The 19,373-nt window shown below is 42.0% G+C and overlaps 1 protein-coding gene across 5 annotated transcripts in view; it reads left to right on the top strand.

The window, feature by feature from the left end:
* Positions 1-19,373, top strand: part of acaca (acetyl-CoA carboxylase alpha) — a 34,873-nt gene that overhangs the window by 4,636 nt on the left and 10,864 nt on the right. For 4 of the 5 annotated variants that reach the window (XR_009785092.1, XR_009785093.1, XR_009785094.1 and 1 more), the window contains exons 7-43: positions 13-111; positions 378-484; positions 593-703; positions 782-991; positions 1,421-1,591; positions 2,321-2,482; positions 2,579-2,742; positions 2,836-2,986; positions 3,271-3,374; positions 3,878-4,105; positions 4,197-4,347; positions 4,432-4,566; positions 4,835-4,981; positions 5,075-5,263; positions 6,317-6,417; positions 6,586-6,674; positions 6,833-6,957; positions 7,130-7,243; positions 7,614-7,727; positions 7,803-7,892; positions 8,006-8,124; positions 9,618-9,641; positions 10,884-11,027; positions 11,108-11,210; positions 11,300-11,407; positions 11,508-11,564; positions 11,846-11,890; positions 12,933-12,974; positions 13,541-13,756; positions 13,872-14,027; positions 14,120-14,344; positions 16,435-16,590; positions 16,711-16,857; positions 17,031-17,300; positions 17,442-17,539; positions 17,707-17,827; positions 17,916-18,026. Coding sequence is in view for 2 of the 5 variants with exons in the window: in XM_061751287.1 (XP_061607271.1) it covers positions 13-111; positions 378-484; positions 593-703; positions 782-991; positions 1,421-1,591; positions 2,321-2,482; positions 2,579-2,742; positions 2,836-2,986; positions 3,271-3,374; positions 3,878-4,105; positions 4,197-4,347; positions 4,432-4,566; positions 4,835-4,981; positions 5,075-5,263; positions 6,317-6,417; positions 6,586-6,674; positions 6,833-6,957; positions 7,130-7,243; positions 7,614-7,727; positions 7,803-7,892; positions 8,006-8,124; positions 9,618-9,641; positions 10,884-11,027; positions 11,108-11,210; positions 11,300-11,407; positions 11,508-11,564; positions 11,846-11,890; positions 12,933-12,974; positions 13,541-13,756; positions 13,872-14,027; positions 14,120-14,344; positions 16,435-16,590; positions 16,711-16,857; positions 17,031-17,300; positions 17,442-17,539; positions 17,707-17,827; positions 17,916-18,026 (4,904 nt within the window). In the remaining 3 variants the exon portion in view is untranslated. The remainder of the gene's footprint in view (positions 1-12; positions 112-377; positions 485-592; positions 704-781; positions 992-1,420; positions 1,592-2,320; positions 2,483-2,578; positions 2,743-2,835; positions 2,987-3,270; positions 3,375-3,877; positions 4,106-4,196; positions 4,348-4,431; positions 4,567-4,834; positions 4,982-5,074; positions 5,264-6,316; positions 6,418-6,585; positions 6,675-6,832; positions 6,958-7,129; positions 7,244-7,613; positions 7,728-7,802; positions 7,893-8,005; positions 8,125-9,617; positions 9,642-10,883; positions 11,028-11,107; positions 11,211-11,299; positions 11,408-11,507; positions 11,565-11,845; positions 11,891-12,932; positions 12,975-13,540; positions 13,757-13,871; positions 14,028-14,119; positions 14,345-16,434; positions 16,591-16,710; positions 16,858-17,030; positions 17,301-17,441; positions 17,540-17,706; positions 17,828-17,915; positions 18,027-19,373) is intronic. The other variant, XM_061751288.1, reaches the window with a different exon arrangement.

The raw sequence follows: 19,373 nt of genomic DNA, 5'->3' as shown, positions 1-19,373 counted from the left end.
CTTCTTCCTCAGGCCCTCCTAGCCAAGCAATGTGGGCACTAGGAGATAAGATTGCTTCATCTATTGTGGCTCAAACAGCTGGCATCCCCACCTTGCCATGGAGCGGAACTGGTATGCTTTGCTTTGAGTCCCATTCCGTTTTACAAAAACAGTCTCTGACTTCTGCTAGAATATGTCAGTTCTTTTAAAAATCCTTTTTATCTATTATTTGCGCATCTCCTCAGACTCAGACAAAATGGAGAAGACTGAGGCGTACACTTTCAGTTCTTAACGACGTGCTCACTGATATCACAGCATTTGCTAAAAGAGTTTAATATGTATATATGTAATATAACTTGATGTACATGCTTAATATGGTCCCTGTTTGTGTCTCCCAGGCCTGACAGTCGAATGGTCTGAAGTCAATCAAAAGAAACACATTATCAATGTTCCTCATGACTTGTACGAGCTGGGCTGCATCCAGGATGTAGACGATGGCCTGAAAGTAAGTGGGTTGTCAAAGTGAACCTTGAGAGCCTCCAGTGTCACATGTGCTGCATTGTGCTGTGAAATCCTGCGTGGATGCGATGAACTCGTTTGTGTGTACCGACAGGCTTCTGAGAAGGTCGGCTACCCTGTTATGGTGAAGGCTTCAGAAGGAGGGGGAGGTAAAGGCATCCGTAAAGTCAATTGCACAGAAGATTTCCCAAACCTATTCAGACAAGTATGTTCAAATTAAGGACAATGTTTAAGTTTAAATTCATGATTAGCGTGGTAAAGATTTTTTTACTGCATGCCCAAGGTCCAGGCAGAAGTTCCAGGTTCCCGCGTGTTCATCATGCAGCTCGCCAAACATGCCCGCCACTTGGAGGTCCAGATCTTGGCAGACCAATACGGCAATGCCATTTCCTTGTTCGGCAGAGACTGTTCAGTGCAGCGGCGACACCAGAAAATTATAGAGGAAGCGCCAGCTACCATTGCCACATCTGATGTGTTCGAGGATATGGAAAGGGTATAAAGTGCTATGAAACAAGACCACCTAATAGTTCACAGACCTCTCCCAAGGCCCAACAATAATGTCGGATTGCGGTCCTGTGTTATATATTATATTTCATGATTTGCAGTTGATAATATTCCACTCTTGTCGGTGCTTATAATGCCTTGTCTCATGTCTTCAGAATCTTCCTTGGCCCGTTTTTAAACAAAAACAAACCAGTCACTTGTGTAAAACAACCAGGAACCCGTGGTTTACCCTAAATATAGACTCCTCCTTGTGCTTGATGAAAGTAATTTTACAAATGTGATGAATTAATGAGTCCCGGGTGTACCCTGCCTCTCTCCCAAAATTAGCTGGAATGGGCTCCTGCACATCCCACAAGAGTATAAGCAGTATAGAAAATGGATGGATGCTGAATGAATGTTAAATGTGTCCTCTATCCAGTGTGCTGTGAAGCTGGCAAAGATGGTGGGCTATGTGAGTGCGGGCACAGTGGAATACCTGTACAGCCAAGATGGCAGCTTCTACTTCCTGGAGCTCAACCCTCGTCTGCAGGTTGAACACCCCTGCACCGAGATGGTGGCTGATGTCAACTTGCCCGCTGCCCAGCTGCAAGTGAGTTCCCTGGAAAAAAAAAAAAAAAAAGACAAGCTGTACACCAACCACAACCTGTTGGGCATCTCTGACCATCGGCTAGCAGACAGTATTTATGCTTGAGTGCATCCAATACTGTATGTTAGATGAGGCCTCTATCTCCATGGCAACTAACTGCCCAAGAGAGACCTCATTGTTGCCGATGCAGTAGTTGAAGCTGAAATTGGTCACATGGTGTGCACCCGCTGTGTTCAGGATTGTGCGTGTATTTAGGTCAGCGGCAGTCGAGCTGAAGGGCATTGCGGGGAAAGCTGTCACTTTTGAGCTGATCGGACGTCATTGTTTAGAGTGACGCATTCTTTTTGCAGGCAAACGTAGCGCAGCTCGATAGTGTTTTTCAGTTGAGTCATGTCTGTAGAGGAGATGAACGTCATATTTCCCCCCAAAGTATTCCTGCCTTCCTTTGTTTTCACGATGGAGATATTAGGTGACATCTCAAACACCAGTCACTCCAAAAATGTAACATGATGTCACCCGACATTTCAGGGGTGCACTTCACGTACACAATCATGTACAATGTAAGGAGATTCAGTACCTGTATAAGCTTTGCTTTATTCGTATGCAAGGACTATTCAAAATGTTATACAAGTAAAAAATAAACATACTGTCTAGGAATTCAACATCTGGGGGGGAAAAAAAAAGATTTGTATCCAACTGTCATTTTTGGGCTCATTCTATACCTCACTGTAGATTGCAATGGGCATCCCCCTTTACCGAATCAAAGACATCAGGATGCTTTATGGGATGCAGCCCTGGGGAGACTCTCCCATCGACTTTGAGGTTCTGTCCACAGCCGCCTCCCCACGAGGACATGTCATTGCAGCTCGCATCACCAGTGAAAATCCAGACGAGGTATGCTTCTTGCTCATCTAAATGCGTCTTTGACAAGGTTTCTCCTCATAGTTTCTGGATGTGTGTTTTCATCATTTTCCTCATTTCTAATTGCAGGGTTTCAAGCCGAGCTCTGGAACAGTACAAGAGCTGAACTTTCGCAGCAACAAAAATGTGTGGGGTTACTTCAGTGTTGCAGCGGCTGGCGGACTGCACGAGTTTGCTGACTCCCAATTTGGACACTGTTTTTCTTGGGGAGAGAATCGTGAAGAAGCCATCTCGTATGTGTATTTTCCATTGTGACCGGATTTACAAACGAATATATGAACTACTTGCTGTGCTCTAATCTGATAGGGGAATGTGTGATTTTCTAGTAACATGGTGGTAGCTTTGAAGGAGTTGTCTATCAGAGGAGACTTTCGAACCACTGTGGAATACCTCATCAAGCTGCTGGAAACGGAAAGCTTTCAGCACAACAGCATCGACACGGGCTGGCTGGATAGGCTCATCTCTGAGAAGATGCAGGTGTGCACAGATGAGCCTTCTTCGACCACTGAATGCTTCTCCCCAAATGATTGAGAAACACTGCATTATGTATACAGTTCACACTCACTGGCCACAGAATTGTTGAAAGTCAAAAGAGGTTGAATTGTTGATACAGCAGAACTGTATCTCATTGACTTGTGGAGGTGTGGCTAATGAAGTGTGTTCTCAGTGTGTAAAGATTGTATCGACATAAGTGAGCCACAATATAGCGCTTGATGTAATTCTGGTACCGGGCCATTCTAAACGTTGTCTGTTGCATTCAGGCTGAGCGTCCCGACACAATGCTGGGACTCGTGAGTGGAGCTCTTCATGTCGCAGATGTTAATTTAAGGAACAGCGTGTCCATTTTCCTGCATTCTCTGGAGAGGTAAGCGTGCGGCCATCATATTTGTCCATTTCACATGAAACACTGGACCCTCAGGACTCAACCATAATCCATTACAGGACGTTGTTTGTTTGATTTGTTCAGATAGAGTCAATGAATTTCTCCCATTAGGAAATGATAGAAATACATAGAATTAAACAGTTCATGGGTCAGTAGTTCTGCCACTGTACAGCTTTTAAATACTATGGATATGTAGCTAGACATTGCATTAAAATAATGTGGAGAAATGTAATTTCTAAATGTAACTGGTAATCATAAATGTAAACAATTAAACATGGAGCAATCCCCACCTTTTGACTTCTGTTTTGCAAGGTTTTTTTGGCCATTGTTGGCATTACGTACTCTACTCCCTTGCTGTTGTGAAGATTTTGGATTCTGTTCAACCTCTCACTTCATTTTCTTTTCAATTTCGTAGTTCAAGTTCAAAGTGTTGACTATGATTACGTAAGAGACACTGCTCATAGGTTGTGTGTATTGTGATCCAGGGGGCAGGTGCTGCCAGCGCACACACTTCTCAACACAGTGGATGTAGAGCTGATCTATGAAGGCATTAAGTACGTCCTGACCGTGACTCGCCAGTCTCCCAACTCCTACGTGCTCATCATGAACAACTCCACAGTCGAAGTCGATGTCCATCGGCTAAGTGACGGTGGTTTGTTGCTTTCCTATGACGGCAGCAGCTACACTACCTACATGAAGGAAGAGGTAGACAGGTGAGACAAATGTATCCATTTGCACTTGAGCTGCACCACTGCAAGATAGGCTTCATGTACTTATGATGTCAACTGACGATATTCTCAAAAGGTATCGCATCACCATAGGGAACAAGACCTGTGTTTTTGAAAAGGAGAACGACCCATCGCTGCTGCGATCTCCCTCGGCAGGAAAAATCATCCAGTACACAGTCGAAGATGGCGGTCATGTGTTTTCTGGCCAGTGTTACGCTGAAATAGAGGTAAGTCATTTCTTTATTTTTTGGCCTACAGAGTGTACACATTGTATGCATTTGTCAAGTGGACTGTATTCATGTCAACTGCAGGTGATGAAGATGGTCATGACCCTCACAGCTGCCGAGTCTGGTTGTATTCACTATGTGAAGAGGACTGGAGCGTCACTGGAGCCCGGTTGCATCATTGCCAAACTTCAACTGGATGACCCAACTCGAGTTCAACAGGTCAGGGCGATGAGCAGCCTTCATCTATTGACTGTTAGCACTTTGACCTTCATATTATTGCCCAACACAATGTAATTTCACCATTTCACTTTTTTATCTTTTTATGTTTACTTTATTTCTTTTTGCTTGCCAGGATCTGTTGCCTCCCTTTAACATCAGATCAGGCTATTGCGACTTCATCAGCATTTCTTTAAAATGTCAACAACACGCTGAACAAGGGGATCAATATTTCTTGCATGTTTTCCAACGATTTATGTTTGTTTTCCAGGCAGAGTTGCATACAGGTACCTTGCCCTCTACCCAGGCTGTTGCTTTACGTGGAGAAAAACTACACAGAGTTTTCCACAACACACTGGATTACCTTGTTCACGTCATGAACGGCTACGTTCTCCCTGAGCCTTTCTTTAGCGCCAAGGTGAGATCTCATGAGACCCCTGATGATAAAAACAGAAAAAGAGCAACACAAAATGTAAGATGTCGCTTGGATACACAACGTTTGTATTCCCAGTTGAAAGAGTGGGTGGAAAGGCTGATGAAAACCATGCGCGACCCCTCGCTGCCACTGCTGGAGCTTCAAGACATTATGACCAGCGTCTCAGGTCGCATCCCCCCTGCTGTGGAGAAAGCCATCAAGAAGGAGATGGCTCAGTATGCCAGCAACATCACCTCAGTGCTCTGCCAGTTCCCCAGTCAGCAGGTGGTCCACTCTATACACACAAACACTAAACCACAACCTTCCCTGTTGAGAGGATGGGTGTGATGAAATAATTTTTAAAAATCATTAACCATTTTGTCAATCATGTGCATGGATCTAATATCTATATCGATAAGAAAAAGGCCGTCTCGTCCGACATCATGTATGACCTCACAAACGCGCTTCTGTGAGAGTGGTCAAAAATTCTCTCCACACACTCCTAAACCTTGTGGAAAGCCTTTTCAGAAGAATTGAAGCTGTTATAGTGCTAAAGGGTGGACCGACATCATATTAAACCCTATTGATTAAGAAGGGGATGTCACTTCAGATCATATGTGAGTTAAGGCAGGTGAGCGAATACTTTTAGCAATACAGTGTATGGCCTTGGCACCAAGGTGCCACAAGATGGTGCCAAAGTGATACTTTTATTGCTTTGGCCTGAGCGCCAAAACGGCAAATATTTGAGTTTTTCAGTTAGCAATGGAGGATAGGTTCTAAATATAGATGAATTCACACATACTGAATCGCGGCAATGCAGGAGTTTACTGTACCGTAGTAAATCGGAGGTCTTGCAAGCTCATATTTCTCACCAAGTGTTTGTAGGCTAGAATTTATTGAATGTGAAGATTTTTTTATTTATTTTTTTCACGCTGGAGAGACTATGTCTCTCGGCTGGCCTGGGAACTCCTCGGAATCCCCCCGGAAGAGCTGGACGAAGTGGCTGGGGAGAGGGAAGTCTGTGCTTCCCTGCTTAAGCTGCTGCCCCTGTGACCCGACCTCGGATAAGCAGAGGAAAATGGATGGATAATTGTATATTAAATATATACTGTGAATAATTATTATAAAAAGTAATTCATTTTCCCAGTCAGTCATTGAGGAAACATTTGTCACTGATTCTACAAATGAACATACTTAGCAGTATATGAGGGATACTTTTCAATGTAAGGCTCTCACTCTCCACTTCTGCATCTTGAAATTGAAAATTAGGTCAATATATATATATATATATAAAATAGTTGCTGGTGGGCTTATATTGGTTATTTCCCGACTTTTCAGATTGCAAACATCCTGGACAGCCATGCGGCAACTCTTAACAAGAAGTCTGAAAGAGAAGTCTTCTTCATGAACACGCAAAGCATTGTTCAGCTGGTGCAAAAGTGAGTGCCGTAATCTGGAGCTCAGCTCGTCTGCACCTTGTGTACATTGCATCATACAGACTGACGTCTTGTATTTAAGAAGTTTGACTGTTATAAGATATGTCACAGGCGGATGGATCGACACTATACGCAAAGAATAGCAGTCTATGTTGTTGATTTTTCGTACAGATATCGCAGTGGGATCCGAGGGTACATGAAGGCAGTGGTAATCGACTTGCTCCGACAATACCTGAAAGTAGAGATCCAGTTTCAGAATGGTGAGAAATTGTAGTAATGCACCATTGCTAGCAAGAGCCATACAGCAAGATGCAATACTAATTGTCTCCATTGGGTGGAGCTCTTTAACAACGAACATCTCTCTGTGGCTGAGGTTTCTCAGTATTGCTTGGTACAAATGTGTTTGCTTATTCGATAGGACACTATGACAAGTGTGTGTTTGCCCTGCGTGAAGAAAACAAAGTTGACATGGCAAATGTGCTCAACTACATCTTCTCCCATGCCCAAGTCACCAAGAAGAACCTGCTGGTTACAATGCTGATTGTAAGTGTACATCATATTTTGGATAGTTGGCGATGAAGATATTTGTTTCTATTCACATTTAATCCACCTAGATGTCATGTATTTGGTGAAATGGAATTTTATTACACCTGCGCTGCACTTAAGCACTTGTGTGCATATATTAAAGCAGTTGTGCTGTGTTTCCTCTCTTCAGGACCAGCTGTGTGGCCGAGATCCAACACTGACGGAAGAACTGATGGCCATGTTGACTGAATTCACCCAGCTCAGCAAAACAACCAATGCGAAGGTGGCACTTCGTGCACGCCAGGTTGGTTCTTCACTTCCAAACAAAGTGACATTGCTCACTGAAATTACTCAAACGTAGTAAAAGAAGACGTGCAACATTAATATACAGTTATTGACTGAGTTTTGTATCTTCCATGATATACAGTGTACTAATTTTTGCAACATTAAATAAATTTGTGAGGGACAAAATACAAAATAAGGAAGACAAATCCCATTTGTATTATTGTATGCCATAGAAAATGTAGATTCTGCAAGGAAAGTTAATGTTTTCTAAGAAAGCAGTTGGGGTGTACTCATTTATGTTGAGCACTGTATGAACATAGAAAATAAAATGTCTGAAGATCATAAAATTCAATGAGGTATGAAATCATTCAGAAATTCATTCTCTGCAGGTATTGATAGCGTCTCACCTCCCCTCTTATGAGCTCCGCCACAACCAGGTGGAGTCCATCTTCCTCTCTGCCATTGATATGTATGGCCACCAATTCTGCATTGAGAACCTACAGGTAGGCAAGAACAACCTGCGGATTTGACATACCATCTGCATAATAAGCGTTTATGACCGTCCGTTTGTCTTATAGAAACTTATCCTTTCCGAAACATCAATATTTGATGTCTTGCCCAACTTCTTCTACCACAGTAATCAGGTTGTCCGAATGGCCGCCCTTGAGGTGAGATCATCATTTCTCTGTCCGCCAACTACTTTGCCCTAATTTATTTTTAATGCGGAGTGCTCACAAATCTACTTATTATTATGTGTGCCTTCTTCTCCTCATAACGGCAGGTTTATGTGCGCCGAGCATACATCGCTTATGAGCTCAACAGCGTGCAGCATCGCCAGTTGAAGGACAACACGTGTATAGTAGAGTTCCAGTTCATGCTGCCCACCTCCCACCCAAACAGGTATTGCACATGCCCAAAGGCTAACAGTTATTTGCCTCACTTTGCCTCCTGCTCTCCTCTGCAGACACAAATCAATATTTATAATTGTCATGCTAAGTGAGTTTTACGTTGTCAGCTTAAGTACAAAATTATGAATGATTTATCTTTTCCTCGAGAATTGTATTTGGTGGTTTGTCTTTTTTCATACATCCGTTTTCCTGAAGGATGATTTTATTTATTTATTTATTTTTTTAAATTTTTGGTCATATAGTCTTAGAGGCATAATGAATTCCCTCATGACCAACTAGGAAATAACATCAGATGGAAGATAGTGAAGTTGCACGTTTACTAGACTGCTTTCACAAGTCAAGATGCTCATGGGCGGATGTTTCTATTTTGTTCATCCAATGTGGTGCTCAGGTTACTCATGCCAGTTTTTTTCCCCCTAACTGTGCCCCATTGTGTAAATGCTCCTTGTTTGCAAAGAAAGTGTATTGCAAGACTTGACTGGTTCATCTAAAATGTGTGTGGGCGTCAGTTCTCCCACTTGCAGTACCTTGTGTCATCTTGTGCTTCTAGGGGGGCACTGTTGCCATAGATTCGTGGGAGAAATTTGAGGATTGTCTTGTGCATGTTCAGCATTTAAACATGCTTGTAGCGTGGAATCAGGACATTTCTGTTCCATATGTGATCCCAGTGTGTGATTGTTGTCTGGTTGTTTGTGCGAACAAATATATTCTTGTCTGCTTGCTGTCGCTGTGCACAACTAGCATGCTGGGAGTTAACTGAAGAATGCCGTCAATATACACATACCAGCCGCAACATTAGGTACACCTGCACACTTTCAGCGCCAAGATCAAAGCACTATCAAAAATTCTGCTTTTTAAAAACTGTAAGGTTTATTTATTTTTTTATTTTTAAGAATATTATTATTTAACCAGTTTTAGTTTTATGGATTTATCTTATACATGGCTGTGTAGATTTGCACACCTCTTATCAAGCAATACATAGAACTCCAAATTCTTAATCTGGATAAAAAACAATATTGTGACTGATTATCTCTGACAGTGTTGATCAAAAGTGAGCATGAAAAAACTAGTTTGTGATTCAACACCTATTGAATCACATTAGATTGAGATGGATTTGGTGGGCGTACTTATTGTTGTCGCCAGGAAATGTGCGTACTGTATGTTTGTGTGTACAACGTGTTCATGTGTCATGATTCTGAAAAACCCCCGATGTTTGCTCGTTTCTAAGAACAGCATGAGCCTCTGCCTGCTTTGAGCTCAACAAAGGCAGCCTAAAGATCTCATGATGCATGTTGTACAGGGAGCAGTCAAGAAGTGAAATGTGTGCTCAACCTTTTGACACCCGGCCGGGTGCATTCATTTGGATATTGACCAGTGCATAGTAAACCGTTTTTGAGATAAACAAACACATTGCTACTACTTGACTGTCTTCCTCTCCTGATGCCTGCCACTAACCTCATAGTGATTTGTGTTGTTTGATTGCAGAGGGAACATCCCCACTCTAAACAGGTATTGTACACATTCTTTTTATTGCATAGGCTACATGCATAGACTATTAGCTTAGCTGCATGGCCAAACCACAAATTCACATTAAGAGTAATGTTTCAGTTAATTAAGAAATTTGGTGCTCTTTCAACTTCCCAAATAAAAATGATACTGTTGGGTCTAACTGGAGAGCTACTAAATGTAAACTTTATCCATTTCATTGATGGCAGCATGGCTCTTGCCTCATTGCCTCTCAATGTTATCCTTTTTAATGTCTGTGTGTGAGGCTTTGTGAAAGTTTGCAATATACTAAATGGGTGTGTGTGTGTGTGTGTGTGTTCGTGCTTCAATGTTATCGCGATTTGAATAACAATAATGTAATTGTCTTACTAGGAAAATGTCTGCTCCTTCAGTCCTGGACATTATAAAAGCCCCAAATGCCACAAATTCGGAATCTCTGGGCAGGTTTGATGCAAAACCCCTAAAGTACTCTCATTGGCTGTAACATTTGGGATAGCATACATTAAAGAGTTCTTACTTAAAGGTTCTTATTGGTGTTTTTGCAATTTGTTGTTGTGGGAATTTTTATTTAGTCTGAGCGAGTGACATGACAAAATGAACTTTGGCCTCAGTGCGTTGTAGTCATGTCTGCTTCTATCATGATACGGGCACACTCCAAATCTACAAAATTAGCCCGCAATATCTGTCCAAGAATCCTACTGACTATGACTTTTATCTGACCCTTTTAAGGTCAAAGATCAACGGATCATGTTCATTTTCAATTTTGTAACTTTTTTTTTCAGATATCTGGGATTTTGATCTGACAGAGCAAGAACCCATTTCATTCTGAATTCTATTATTTTAAAATGCTTGGCTTAGCTGGGGCCAAAAGTCATTTTTGTCATCACTATTTGGATGCAATGTTCAGTGCATTTCCCACACTAATACTCAGTGGGGACTAGATGGGCAATTTTTGGGTGGTCCAATTTTACTAACAAGCCGTCCGTCAAAAATCCCTGCTACTCTATGCAGCGGCTTCATTGTGCGGAAATATAATGACAAAATGTTTTTACTCCATACTTTTTATTATTTGAGCATCATTTAATTTCATACCAAGGGAATGGGTAATCAATGAGGCTTTCCTCCACAGCGTCAAAAAGCTTGGGTTCAATACTCTTCCACTTGCGACTCTTTAAAGGTGGATGGGAAATGTCTTCATATCACTTGTATAGGAGTGAATTCTCATTCAGATCGCTTTCACCACAGGATGTCATTCTCATCAAATCTGAACCACTATGGCATGGTGCACATGGCTAGCGTGAGTGATGTTTTGCTGGACACATCCTTTACGCCGCCCTGTCAGCGGATGGGCGCCATGGTCTCCTTCCGCTCATTCCAGGAGTTCACCAAGTCAGTGTGTACTCATTGAAATCATTCGAAACTGAAATGGGAATAAATTGTGACTAAAGTACGGTTGACTGTTGTTTCAGGAATATAACAGATGTGTTGAGTTGCTTCACAGACTCTCCTCCCCCAAGCCCGACTTTCCCTGAGGGAGGTAACCCCGTCCTGTATGGTGAAGAGGACAACAAGGTAGCAAAAGATTCTTGTACACTAATTATTACTTGCAATGTAACTGAAAATGCTTATTTAATTTTGTTAAAAATATTTTGCTCATCCAGAGCACCCAAGAGGAACCCATCCATATACTGAATGTGGCTATAAAGACCGACAGTGACATAGACGATGATGGCCTGGCATCCATGTTTCGGGAGTTCACCCAATCAAAGGTTGGAACGTTCCCCAGGAACACTGTTGTTAATTTGACCAAGTTTAGTATGGGACTGACTCAGATTTTCTTTTTTTTTGTTGTTGTTCAATCAATCCCAGAAATCTCTTTTGTTTGAACACGGAATCCGTCGCTTGACTTTCCTTGTGGCTCAGAAGGTAAGACTCACTGTTCTGCATTTCTTTCTCTAGTTTTGTATCTGTTTGCTTCCCCTTGCATGTCACCCCTTAATTGTATAAGTGGCTGCTATTAATGGTCGCTATTTGTCCAAAACTGTCTTTATATATATATTTATATCACTAATATTGCTGTAATGACTTTGCATAGTTTATGTATGTTGTTCTTGTAATAATTTGAATTAATTTGCACTTTAAATTCAGCCTTGTCTCTCCTGTATCTCCTTTTGCATGCCTTGCTTTCGCTACACTTATGATGACAGGATTTCAGAAAGCAAATCAACTGTGAGGTGGACCAAAGGTTTCACGTAAGTAGAGACAAAGGGGACTGAGGGCAGCAGGCTAAATGATTACAACATTACTACAAAAAGTATTTTGCCTTAAAAACAAAAACAATTACAGGCCATGTATACTGTACACTCACTAACCACAGCATTGAGAACACCTGAACAATCTCAATTTCCAGTAATTTGATTGCTGGTGGTTCCCTTATATTGCTAGACGGGGAGGCTCTCTGTGATTCAGTGCATTTCTACACTACTGCAGCCTACAATAATAAAGATTGGTAAAATAACAGTGGCGTGTCAGCTTAACTTTCTCTTTGGAAAGGCGAATGCATGTCAATCACTTTAGAATTTACAGATCTGTAACACAACAAAGAAGTGTTGGGGCAGTTGCATGTGCATCCAAACACCAGTATTATTGTGATGACGGCAATAATGAGGATATTGTGAGAAGTGTCCTGCCTTTTAACCCAGATATTGTTTTGACAATAGGCTTTGATTTCTTTTTTTTTTTTTCATGGGCCCTTCTGCGTCTGAGAACTAATTATGCTCAGTGGTGTCAGTGCCATTTGGAGGCCCTTTTTTAAAATGGAGTTCTTTTTTTTTTTTTTGTGCTCTGCCTCAAAAATATTTTCGTCCATTGACTATACTCTCAACAGCATGTGTAATCAGTGACAAATTGTGTCAGTGAAGCTTTCAGGTTGTGTTCAATTGCTGGCCTACTGTTATCATGTAGCATGTGAGGTGAGAAGAGCATCTCCAATCGCGCTGGCATTGTTGTGGGACACTTCATCTGATATCATTCAGCTGGGCAAGCAAGCATTTCCAGGATCAAGAGTCTCTGAGAGAGAGTGATATGTTTTATTCATTGAAAAAGGGAACGTATACCTTTCTACACAGATTGTTCTTGTATGGGCTCACCATTAGACAAAAATCAGTATGATGCATTTTAGCTACAAATAGCTTTAGCTTGTTGTGATTATAGTGTCTCTACTTAACTCGTGTTTTTATTTTGAAATAACATATGTTTTATTGTTCTGCTTTCTGTCTTTTATTTCCTACACAGAGAGAGTTCCCCAAATTCTTCACATTCCGCGCCAGGGATAAGGTAGGTGTCTTTTATGATAAACCATGACAGTTTTCTGTTTTACAACAAGTTGATGGTAAACTGAAGTTGTTACAAAGGGTGTTTAAGGACACTTTGGAATTAGGACTCAGGTAACCTATTTCACCAGCTCTTTACATTACGGTAACTATTTTTTAGATTGATTGTCGAAACAACTTTTTTACCTCAGGCTGCATTGGATTTCTTCCATTGCAGACATTTGATGGCTCCTTCTCTCTTACCCCTGATAGTTTGACTACAATGACACCAGCAAAACTCATTAAAGTAATGAACTCTTTAATTATGTCTCCCATTTAAGAGAAATGACACCCATTAGCGGCTCTCTGAGAATGAGATTGCCCACGATTTCATTTACTTAATACTGTGTGTAGCTCTTGGGCATCTTTCTACTTTTATTGGGAGCCAGTGTTCTTGAAACTGCCATTGATATAATCTTGGTTTATAGCGGCATTGCCTCGTACTCGCCTTGTGAAGGAAAAGGTGTAATGTTCTTCAGGAGAGCGTGTTCCATTTTTGTTTATGATGTCGTCCTGTCATTTTCTCATCAGTTTGTGGAAGACAGGATCTACCGCCACTTGGAGCCGGCTTTAGCTTTCCAGCTGGAGCTCAACCGCATGCGCAATTTTGCCCTGACAGCCATTCCTTGTGCCAACCACAAGATGCACCTCTATCTGGGTGCGGCACGTGTGGAAGTGGGAGCAGAAGTTACAGACTACCGGTTCTTTGTGCGAGCCATTATCCGCCATTCTGATTTAGTCACAAAGGTAAGAAATTGAGACTATATCCTCTATATGCTGGATCCACCAATGAATCATTCCACAAGTGAATCATACTTACTCCTCACTGATGATTGTTTTTTTCCCCCTTTTCCTTCACTAGGAGGCCTCTTTTGAGTACCTTCACAATGAGGCTGAGCGTTTGCTTCTTGAGGCCATGGATGAGCTTGAGGTTGCTTTCAACAACACAACTGTGCGTACTGACTGTAACCACATATTCCTCAATTTTGTCCCCACAGTCATCATGGACCCTTCAAAGGTACAGGATTTCAAACGCTTCTAAAATAGTAAGAAGAATTCAAGTTCTCTTTGTTTAGCATCGGTTTATAACTAATATTCCTCCATCAACAGATTGAGGAGTCTGTGCGTTCCATGGTGATGCGTTACGGCAGCCGGCTGTGGAAACTGCGCGTCCTGCAAGCTGAACTGAAAATTAACATCCGCCTGACTCCGACAGGAAAGCAAATCCCCATTCGCTTGTTTCTCACAAATGAATCTGGCTACTACCTGGACATCAGCCTCTACAAGGAGGTCACTGACTCCCGAACGGGACAGGTGGGGCCCAAAGACCGCCAGGTGGGACACTCATCCGTTTTCCATGTCATCTGCTTGTCAGCTAGTCACAGGAAAAATGCTTCTGTTCCATCGTGGATCCCTTGTCTTCCAAGTTGCAATTTTAACAGCCTCTTGGTTTGAGGTTTGGGGTCACACAGCAGAATATTTCTGGTTTTAACATATTTGGATTTGGACAGTACATCCTGCGTAGGGCCTAGCCTTGTTGACAGATCTTTCTAGTAAAGTACAGGTACATCTAAAAAAAAAAATAGAATACTTTGAACAGGTTCAATACTTTTTGTCACTCTTTTCAGAAAGAGAACCCCGTATATTAGATTCATTACATCCATCCATCCATCCATTTTCTGAGCCGCTTCTCCTCACCAGGGCCGCGGGCGTGCTGGAGCCTATCCCAGCTGTCATCGGGCAGGAGGCGGGGTACACCCTGAACTGGTTGCCAGCCAATCGCAGGGCACATAGAAACAAACAACCATTCACACTCACAGTCATGCCCACGGGCAATTTAGAGTCTCCAATTAATGCATGTTTTTGGAATGTGGGAGGAAACCGGAGTGCCCGGAGAAAACCCACGCAGGCACGGGGAGAACATGCAAACTCCACACAGGCGGGGACGGGGATTGAACCCCGCACCTCAGAACTGTGAGGCTGACGCTCTAACCAGTCGGCCGCCAGATTCATTACACTCAAAGTGAAATAATAATGGCCTTTATTTCTTGCTAGTTGATTATGGCTTACAGATAATGAAAACACATTTTTTTTTAGTGTGGCAGAAAATTTGAATATTGTGTAAAAGTACAATATTGGAAAGTCAGGGTTGTCACCCTATATATATATATATATATATATATATATATATATATATATATATTTCGAGTCTTATATATAATATATATTATATATTTCGAGTCTTATATATATATATTTTGGTTGTATGTATAACTATATACATAGGCTACACATACTATTAATTTGATGCGTAGTCATTTTAGTGCATTGTCGAGGTATCGGCAGATCCTTTAACGGAAAGACTCTGACTCGGGTGCAAAAAAATGTGATCGGGACATCCCTAGTTATTATATATGGGTTTCACTTTTGAAATGAGAGGCAAAAAATTTTTAACTTTTTCATTAGATTCTAATTTTTCAAGATGCCTGTATGCTTCTCTGTCATCTGATCAGGTAAGTTTTACTTCATGCCTCCATCATCATCATCTCACCATTTCATCATCACACCCATCCATTAGATAGCTTATATGTTGAGAAATTTTAGTTAGTAATTTTGTATCAGAAAACCTCAAATTATGCAGTATTTTGTCTCAAGTTGTCCTTTGTTTTGCTCCTATTGGTTGCTGAGAGTTACCCAATTTAGTTGACGTGAGATGTTGTGAGGCTGTTTGAATTATACTTGGATCCTGTCCTAACTGACTTGGGACGTGAGGCGGGGCACACCTTGGACTGGTTGCGAGGATACCTATAGAAAAGCACGAGGTTCACACTCACGTTCACATATATGAGCAATTTCGAGTCTTCAGTACGATGCATGTTTTTTTTTTTTTTTTTTTTTTTTTTTTATATAAATGTGGGAAGGCGAGGTTCGAACCCAAAACCTCTGAAAGTGAGACAGATGTGCTAACTATTTGCCCCACTTCTTTATTTTTTTTGTCCTGTTCGGCTGTTTGCAGAAAGGAAGATCGGTATCCGTTTTATGCCGAAACAGTTTTACTGTGTCACAGTGGAGTTTTTAAGCTTCTGCTGTGGTTTCTTAGTATTTGCCCCACTTTACTAACATGTTTTCATTTAAACTTGGAATATTTGAAAAAAAAAAAAATTGGATACATTTTAAAAATGAGATGGCTACACCAACAGCCATTAAGTGGATCACAGTGGAATGGCTGTCACAGTCTGTAGAGGAAAACATTCTCGTGTGTGAGCACAAGACATCGTTCCATTCATTACATGAACTAGCTGCTGTGGGTTTAAGAAGTGCTCATTGTCACCCAGTCCCCATCCTCATTAAATCAATCGCCTAAATGCCAAGATTGTCTGAGAGGCTGGTGTATCTTTAATTACATTGCCTCCCTTTTTGTGCAGATCATGTTCCAGGCATATGGAGACAAGCAGGGTCCTTTGCACGGCATGCTCATCAACACACCTTACGTCACCAAGGACCTGCTGCAGTCAAAGCGCTTTCAGGCACAGTCACTGGGCACCACTTATGTCTATGACTTTCCAGAAATGTTTAGACAGGTACACAACCAACCTGGCTTTTCGTACTTCACACATTTCCTACTTCACATGTACAGTATTATCATGGCTGCTTTTGATGCAATCAATGTACCTGATGGACTATTACACCTCTTTATCCAGGCTCTGAAGAAGTTGTGGCACTCAAGCCAAGCGTATGCTTTCGTACCCAAATGCCCTCTTCCCTCTGAGTTGCTGACCTTCACCGAGCTGGTGCTGGACGCCCAAGGTCAACTGGTGCAGATGAACCGACTGCCAGGTGGAAATGAGGTTTGTTATTGTGTTAATACATTAATTCATTAACGTATTCCTCAAACTTCTGAGGCAATGTGTCACTATATACTATCTTTGAGTTTAAATATAACAAACAAAAAATCTGTTTTAATACTACATTGTTGGGTAGTATAAGTCTGTCTGTATCCATTTTAATTCTTTTCGTTTAGATTGGTATGGTGGCATGGCGGATGACCCTCCGTACACCGGAATATCCAGCAGGACGTGAGATCATCGTCATCAGTAATGATATCACACACAAGATCGGCTCATTCGGGCCCCAAGAGGATGTTCTGTTTCTGCGCGCCTCGGAGATGGCCCGGGAGTGCGGCATCCCTCGAATCTATATCGCGGCCAACAGCGGCGCCCGCATTGGCCTGGCTGAGGAAATCCGACACATGTTTCACGTGGCCTGGCAAGATCCAACTGACCCGTACAAGGTCAGTTACATGGCTTCTGTCTCCTGGTTCAATTTTTCAGGCAGCAATTTTGATCCAAAAAAAATCTGCCATTTGAGGTCAGATGTCGCCAGTATCGCTGTCATACAATAACTGAGCTGTCGCCATATTGCCCCCCTGCAGGGTTTCAAGTATCTCTACCTCACACCTCAGGATTATAAGAAGGTCTCAGCCCTGAACTCCGTACATTGCGAACATGTGGAGGATGAGGGAGAATCCAGGTACGTTTCAAGATTGGATATCTGGATACCTGGTGTTGTTGGCAAAGGATTATGAGAGCTGTTCTTAGATCAGTCAAATATGCATAACAAGGGCAAAAGTAGATGGCGAGGCTATTTGCTGGTCACCCTTGGATAAGATGTGAACCACAGTATTTGCTGTCACACAGGTACAAGATCACCGACATCATTGGGAAGGACGACGGGCTGGGTGTGGAGAATCTGAAAGGGTCCGGCATGATCGCTGGAGAATCCTCTGTGGCTTATGAGGAGATCATCACCATGAACCTGGTAAGAACACGTGTGTGCAAAATACAAATGGCTTTTAGCTGTCAACGGGGTGTCAAGAAGCCTTAACGTCGATTGTCTCGCTCAAAAGGTAACGTGCCGAGCCATCGGAATTGGAGCCTATCTGGTGAGACTGGGTCAGAGAACCATTCAGGTGGACAACTCGCACATCATCCTTACTGGGGCTGGAGCACTAAACAAGGTACAACAACAGCATAGCCAAAATCAATGGTGCAATATCATATCAATATCAATATTTCAATTGCATCTTTACCATTACCGTTACGCATCTGCTGCTCTTGTCACCCGGTTGCTCTAAGTAGGAAAGGCATGTACATGTATATAAAAAAAAAAAAAATGTGCAATACATTTTTTGTATATGTTCTAAAATGTCTAAAACATTTTTTAATATATTCCTCTAATATCAGAACACTGTAGGGGGAGGCATTCATCCTTTTATTCAATTGGTCACAAACATTGTTATCGTTACTGTATAATATTGTACTACAAATTACCTATTGTTGTAAATAATTTAACAGAATGCTACAGTAGCTGTAGTGTGTAAGAATGCTTTTGTCTGTAAACGCTTCCGTCTAATTTGTTGCGTTCCGCTAGGATACCCCCACAATCCCAGACCCCCTACCTCCATCGTTAAATAATTGAAAGCGAGCCATGAAGTTATATTTGCTTTGCTGGAGGCTGCAAAGCAGGACATCCGTATTATTTGTTTTCCATCAAAATGAATGTTTTGCTGAGACAGGTTTTCTGCTTGTTGTTGATTGGTGTGAGTGCTCATGTTTGAGCCTGCACGCTTTACTACATCTCCTATTTTTCCTATTTTCCCTCCCATGCGCTCTCCTTGTCGGTGTAATAAGATGTCTCCATTTGAATTTAATTGACAGGCGGCAACATGAGAAATCACCCAAATGGCAGGTTGATGGCACACCTATTTGCTGAAGCCTCTGTTGTTTTTAAGACAGCTCCACAGTTTAGCTGTTTATGAAGAGATGGGTTATTATTAAAGTATCCACATCGCAGGTAATGGCTAAACGCTCTAGGTTTAAACAGAAGATGTGATTGTATTTTTTAAATAAGATCTTCAGCAGAGATTGCCTCTCCACTCCATTCGTCACGTGACTTTCTGGCTATTAACTGAAACTTAATTGAGAGCAGGAGGCTGCCACCCCAAGATCATCATTTAATTAGCCTCTAGAAAGCTTCCATATTTTCATGGGCTCTGGATAGTAACTACTAGCACAAATACCCCAATGAGCTTTTCCATCGACTTGGCCTCTCTTTTCTCTCTCCTGGCGATCTCCCTCCGTTGCTGCTCTTACATCCCCTTGCGGTCTCTGCGCAGCGGAATCTTAATGAAGCCGCGATGGCCGGAGGCTCAGAGGCTTTGTGTGTGTCAAGGTGACTGCAATGTTTCTTGGGGCCGCAGGCTTTCCTGACAGCTTTAGGAGAGCGCCCTAGATTTGTAGCCAGATACATAACCATTAATGGTAATAAAGAAAGTAAATGATGGCTGAAAAGGTGAAAGCCGAGG

This window comes from Phyllopteryx taeniolatus, chromosome 17 (assembly GCF_024500385.1).
Source record: "Phyllopteryx taeniolatus isolate TA_2022b chromosome 17, UOR_Ptae_1.2, whole genome shotgun sequence".
Taxonomy (NCBI): Eukaryota; Metazoa; Chordata; class Actinopteri; order Syngnathiformes; family Syngnathidae; genus Phyllopteryx; species Phyllopteryx taeniolatus.
Note: the sequence above shows the minus strand (reverse complement) of the source record. Positions and strands in the feature narration are given on the sequence as shown.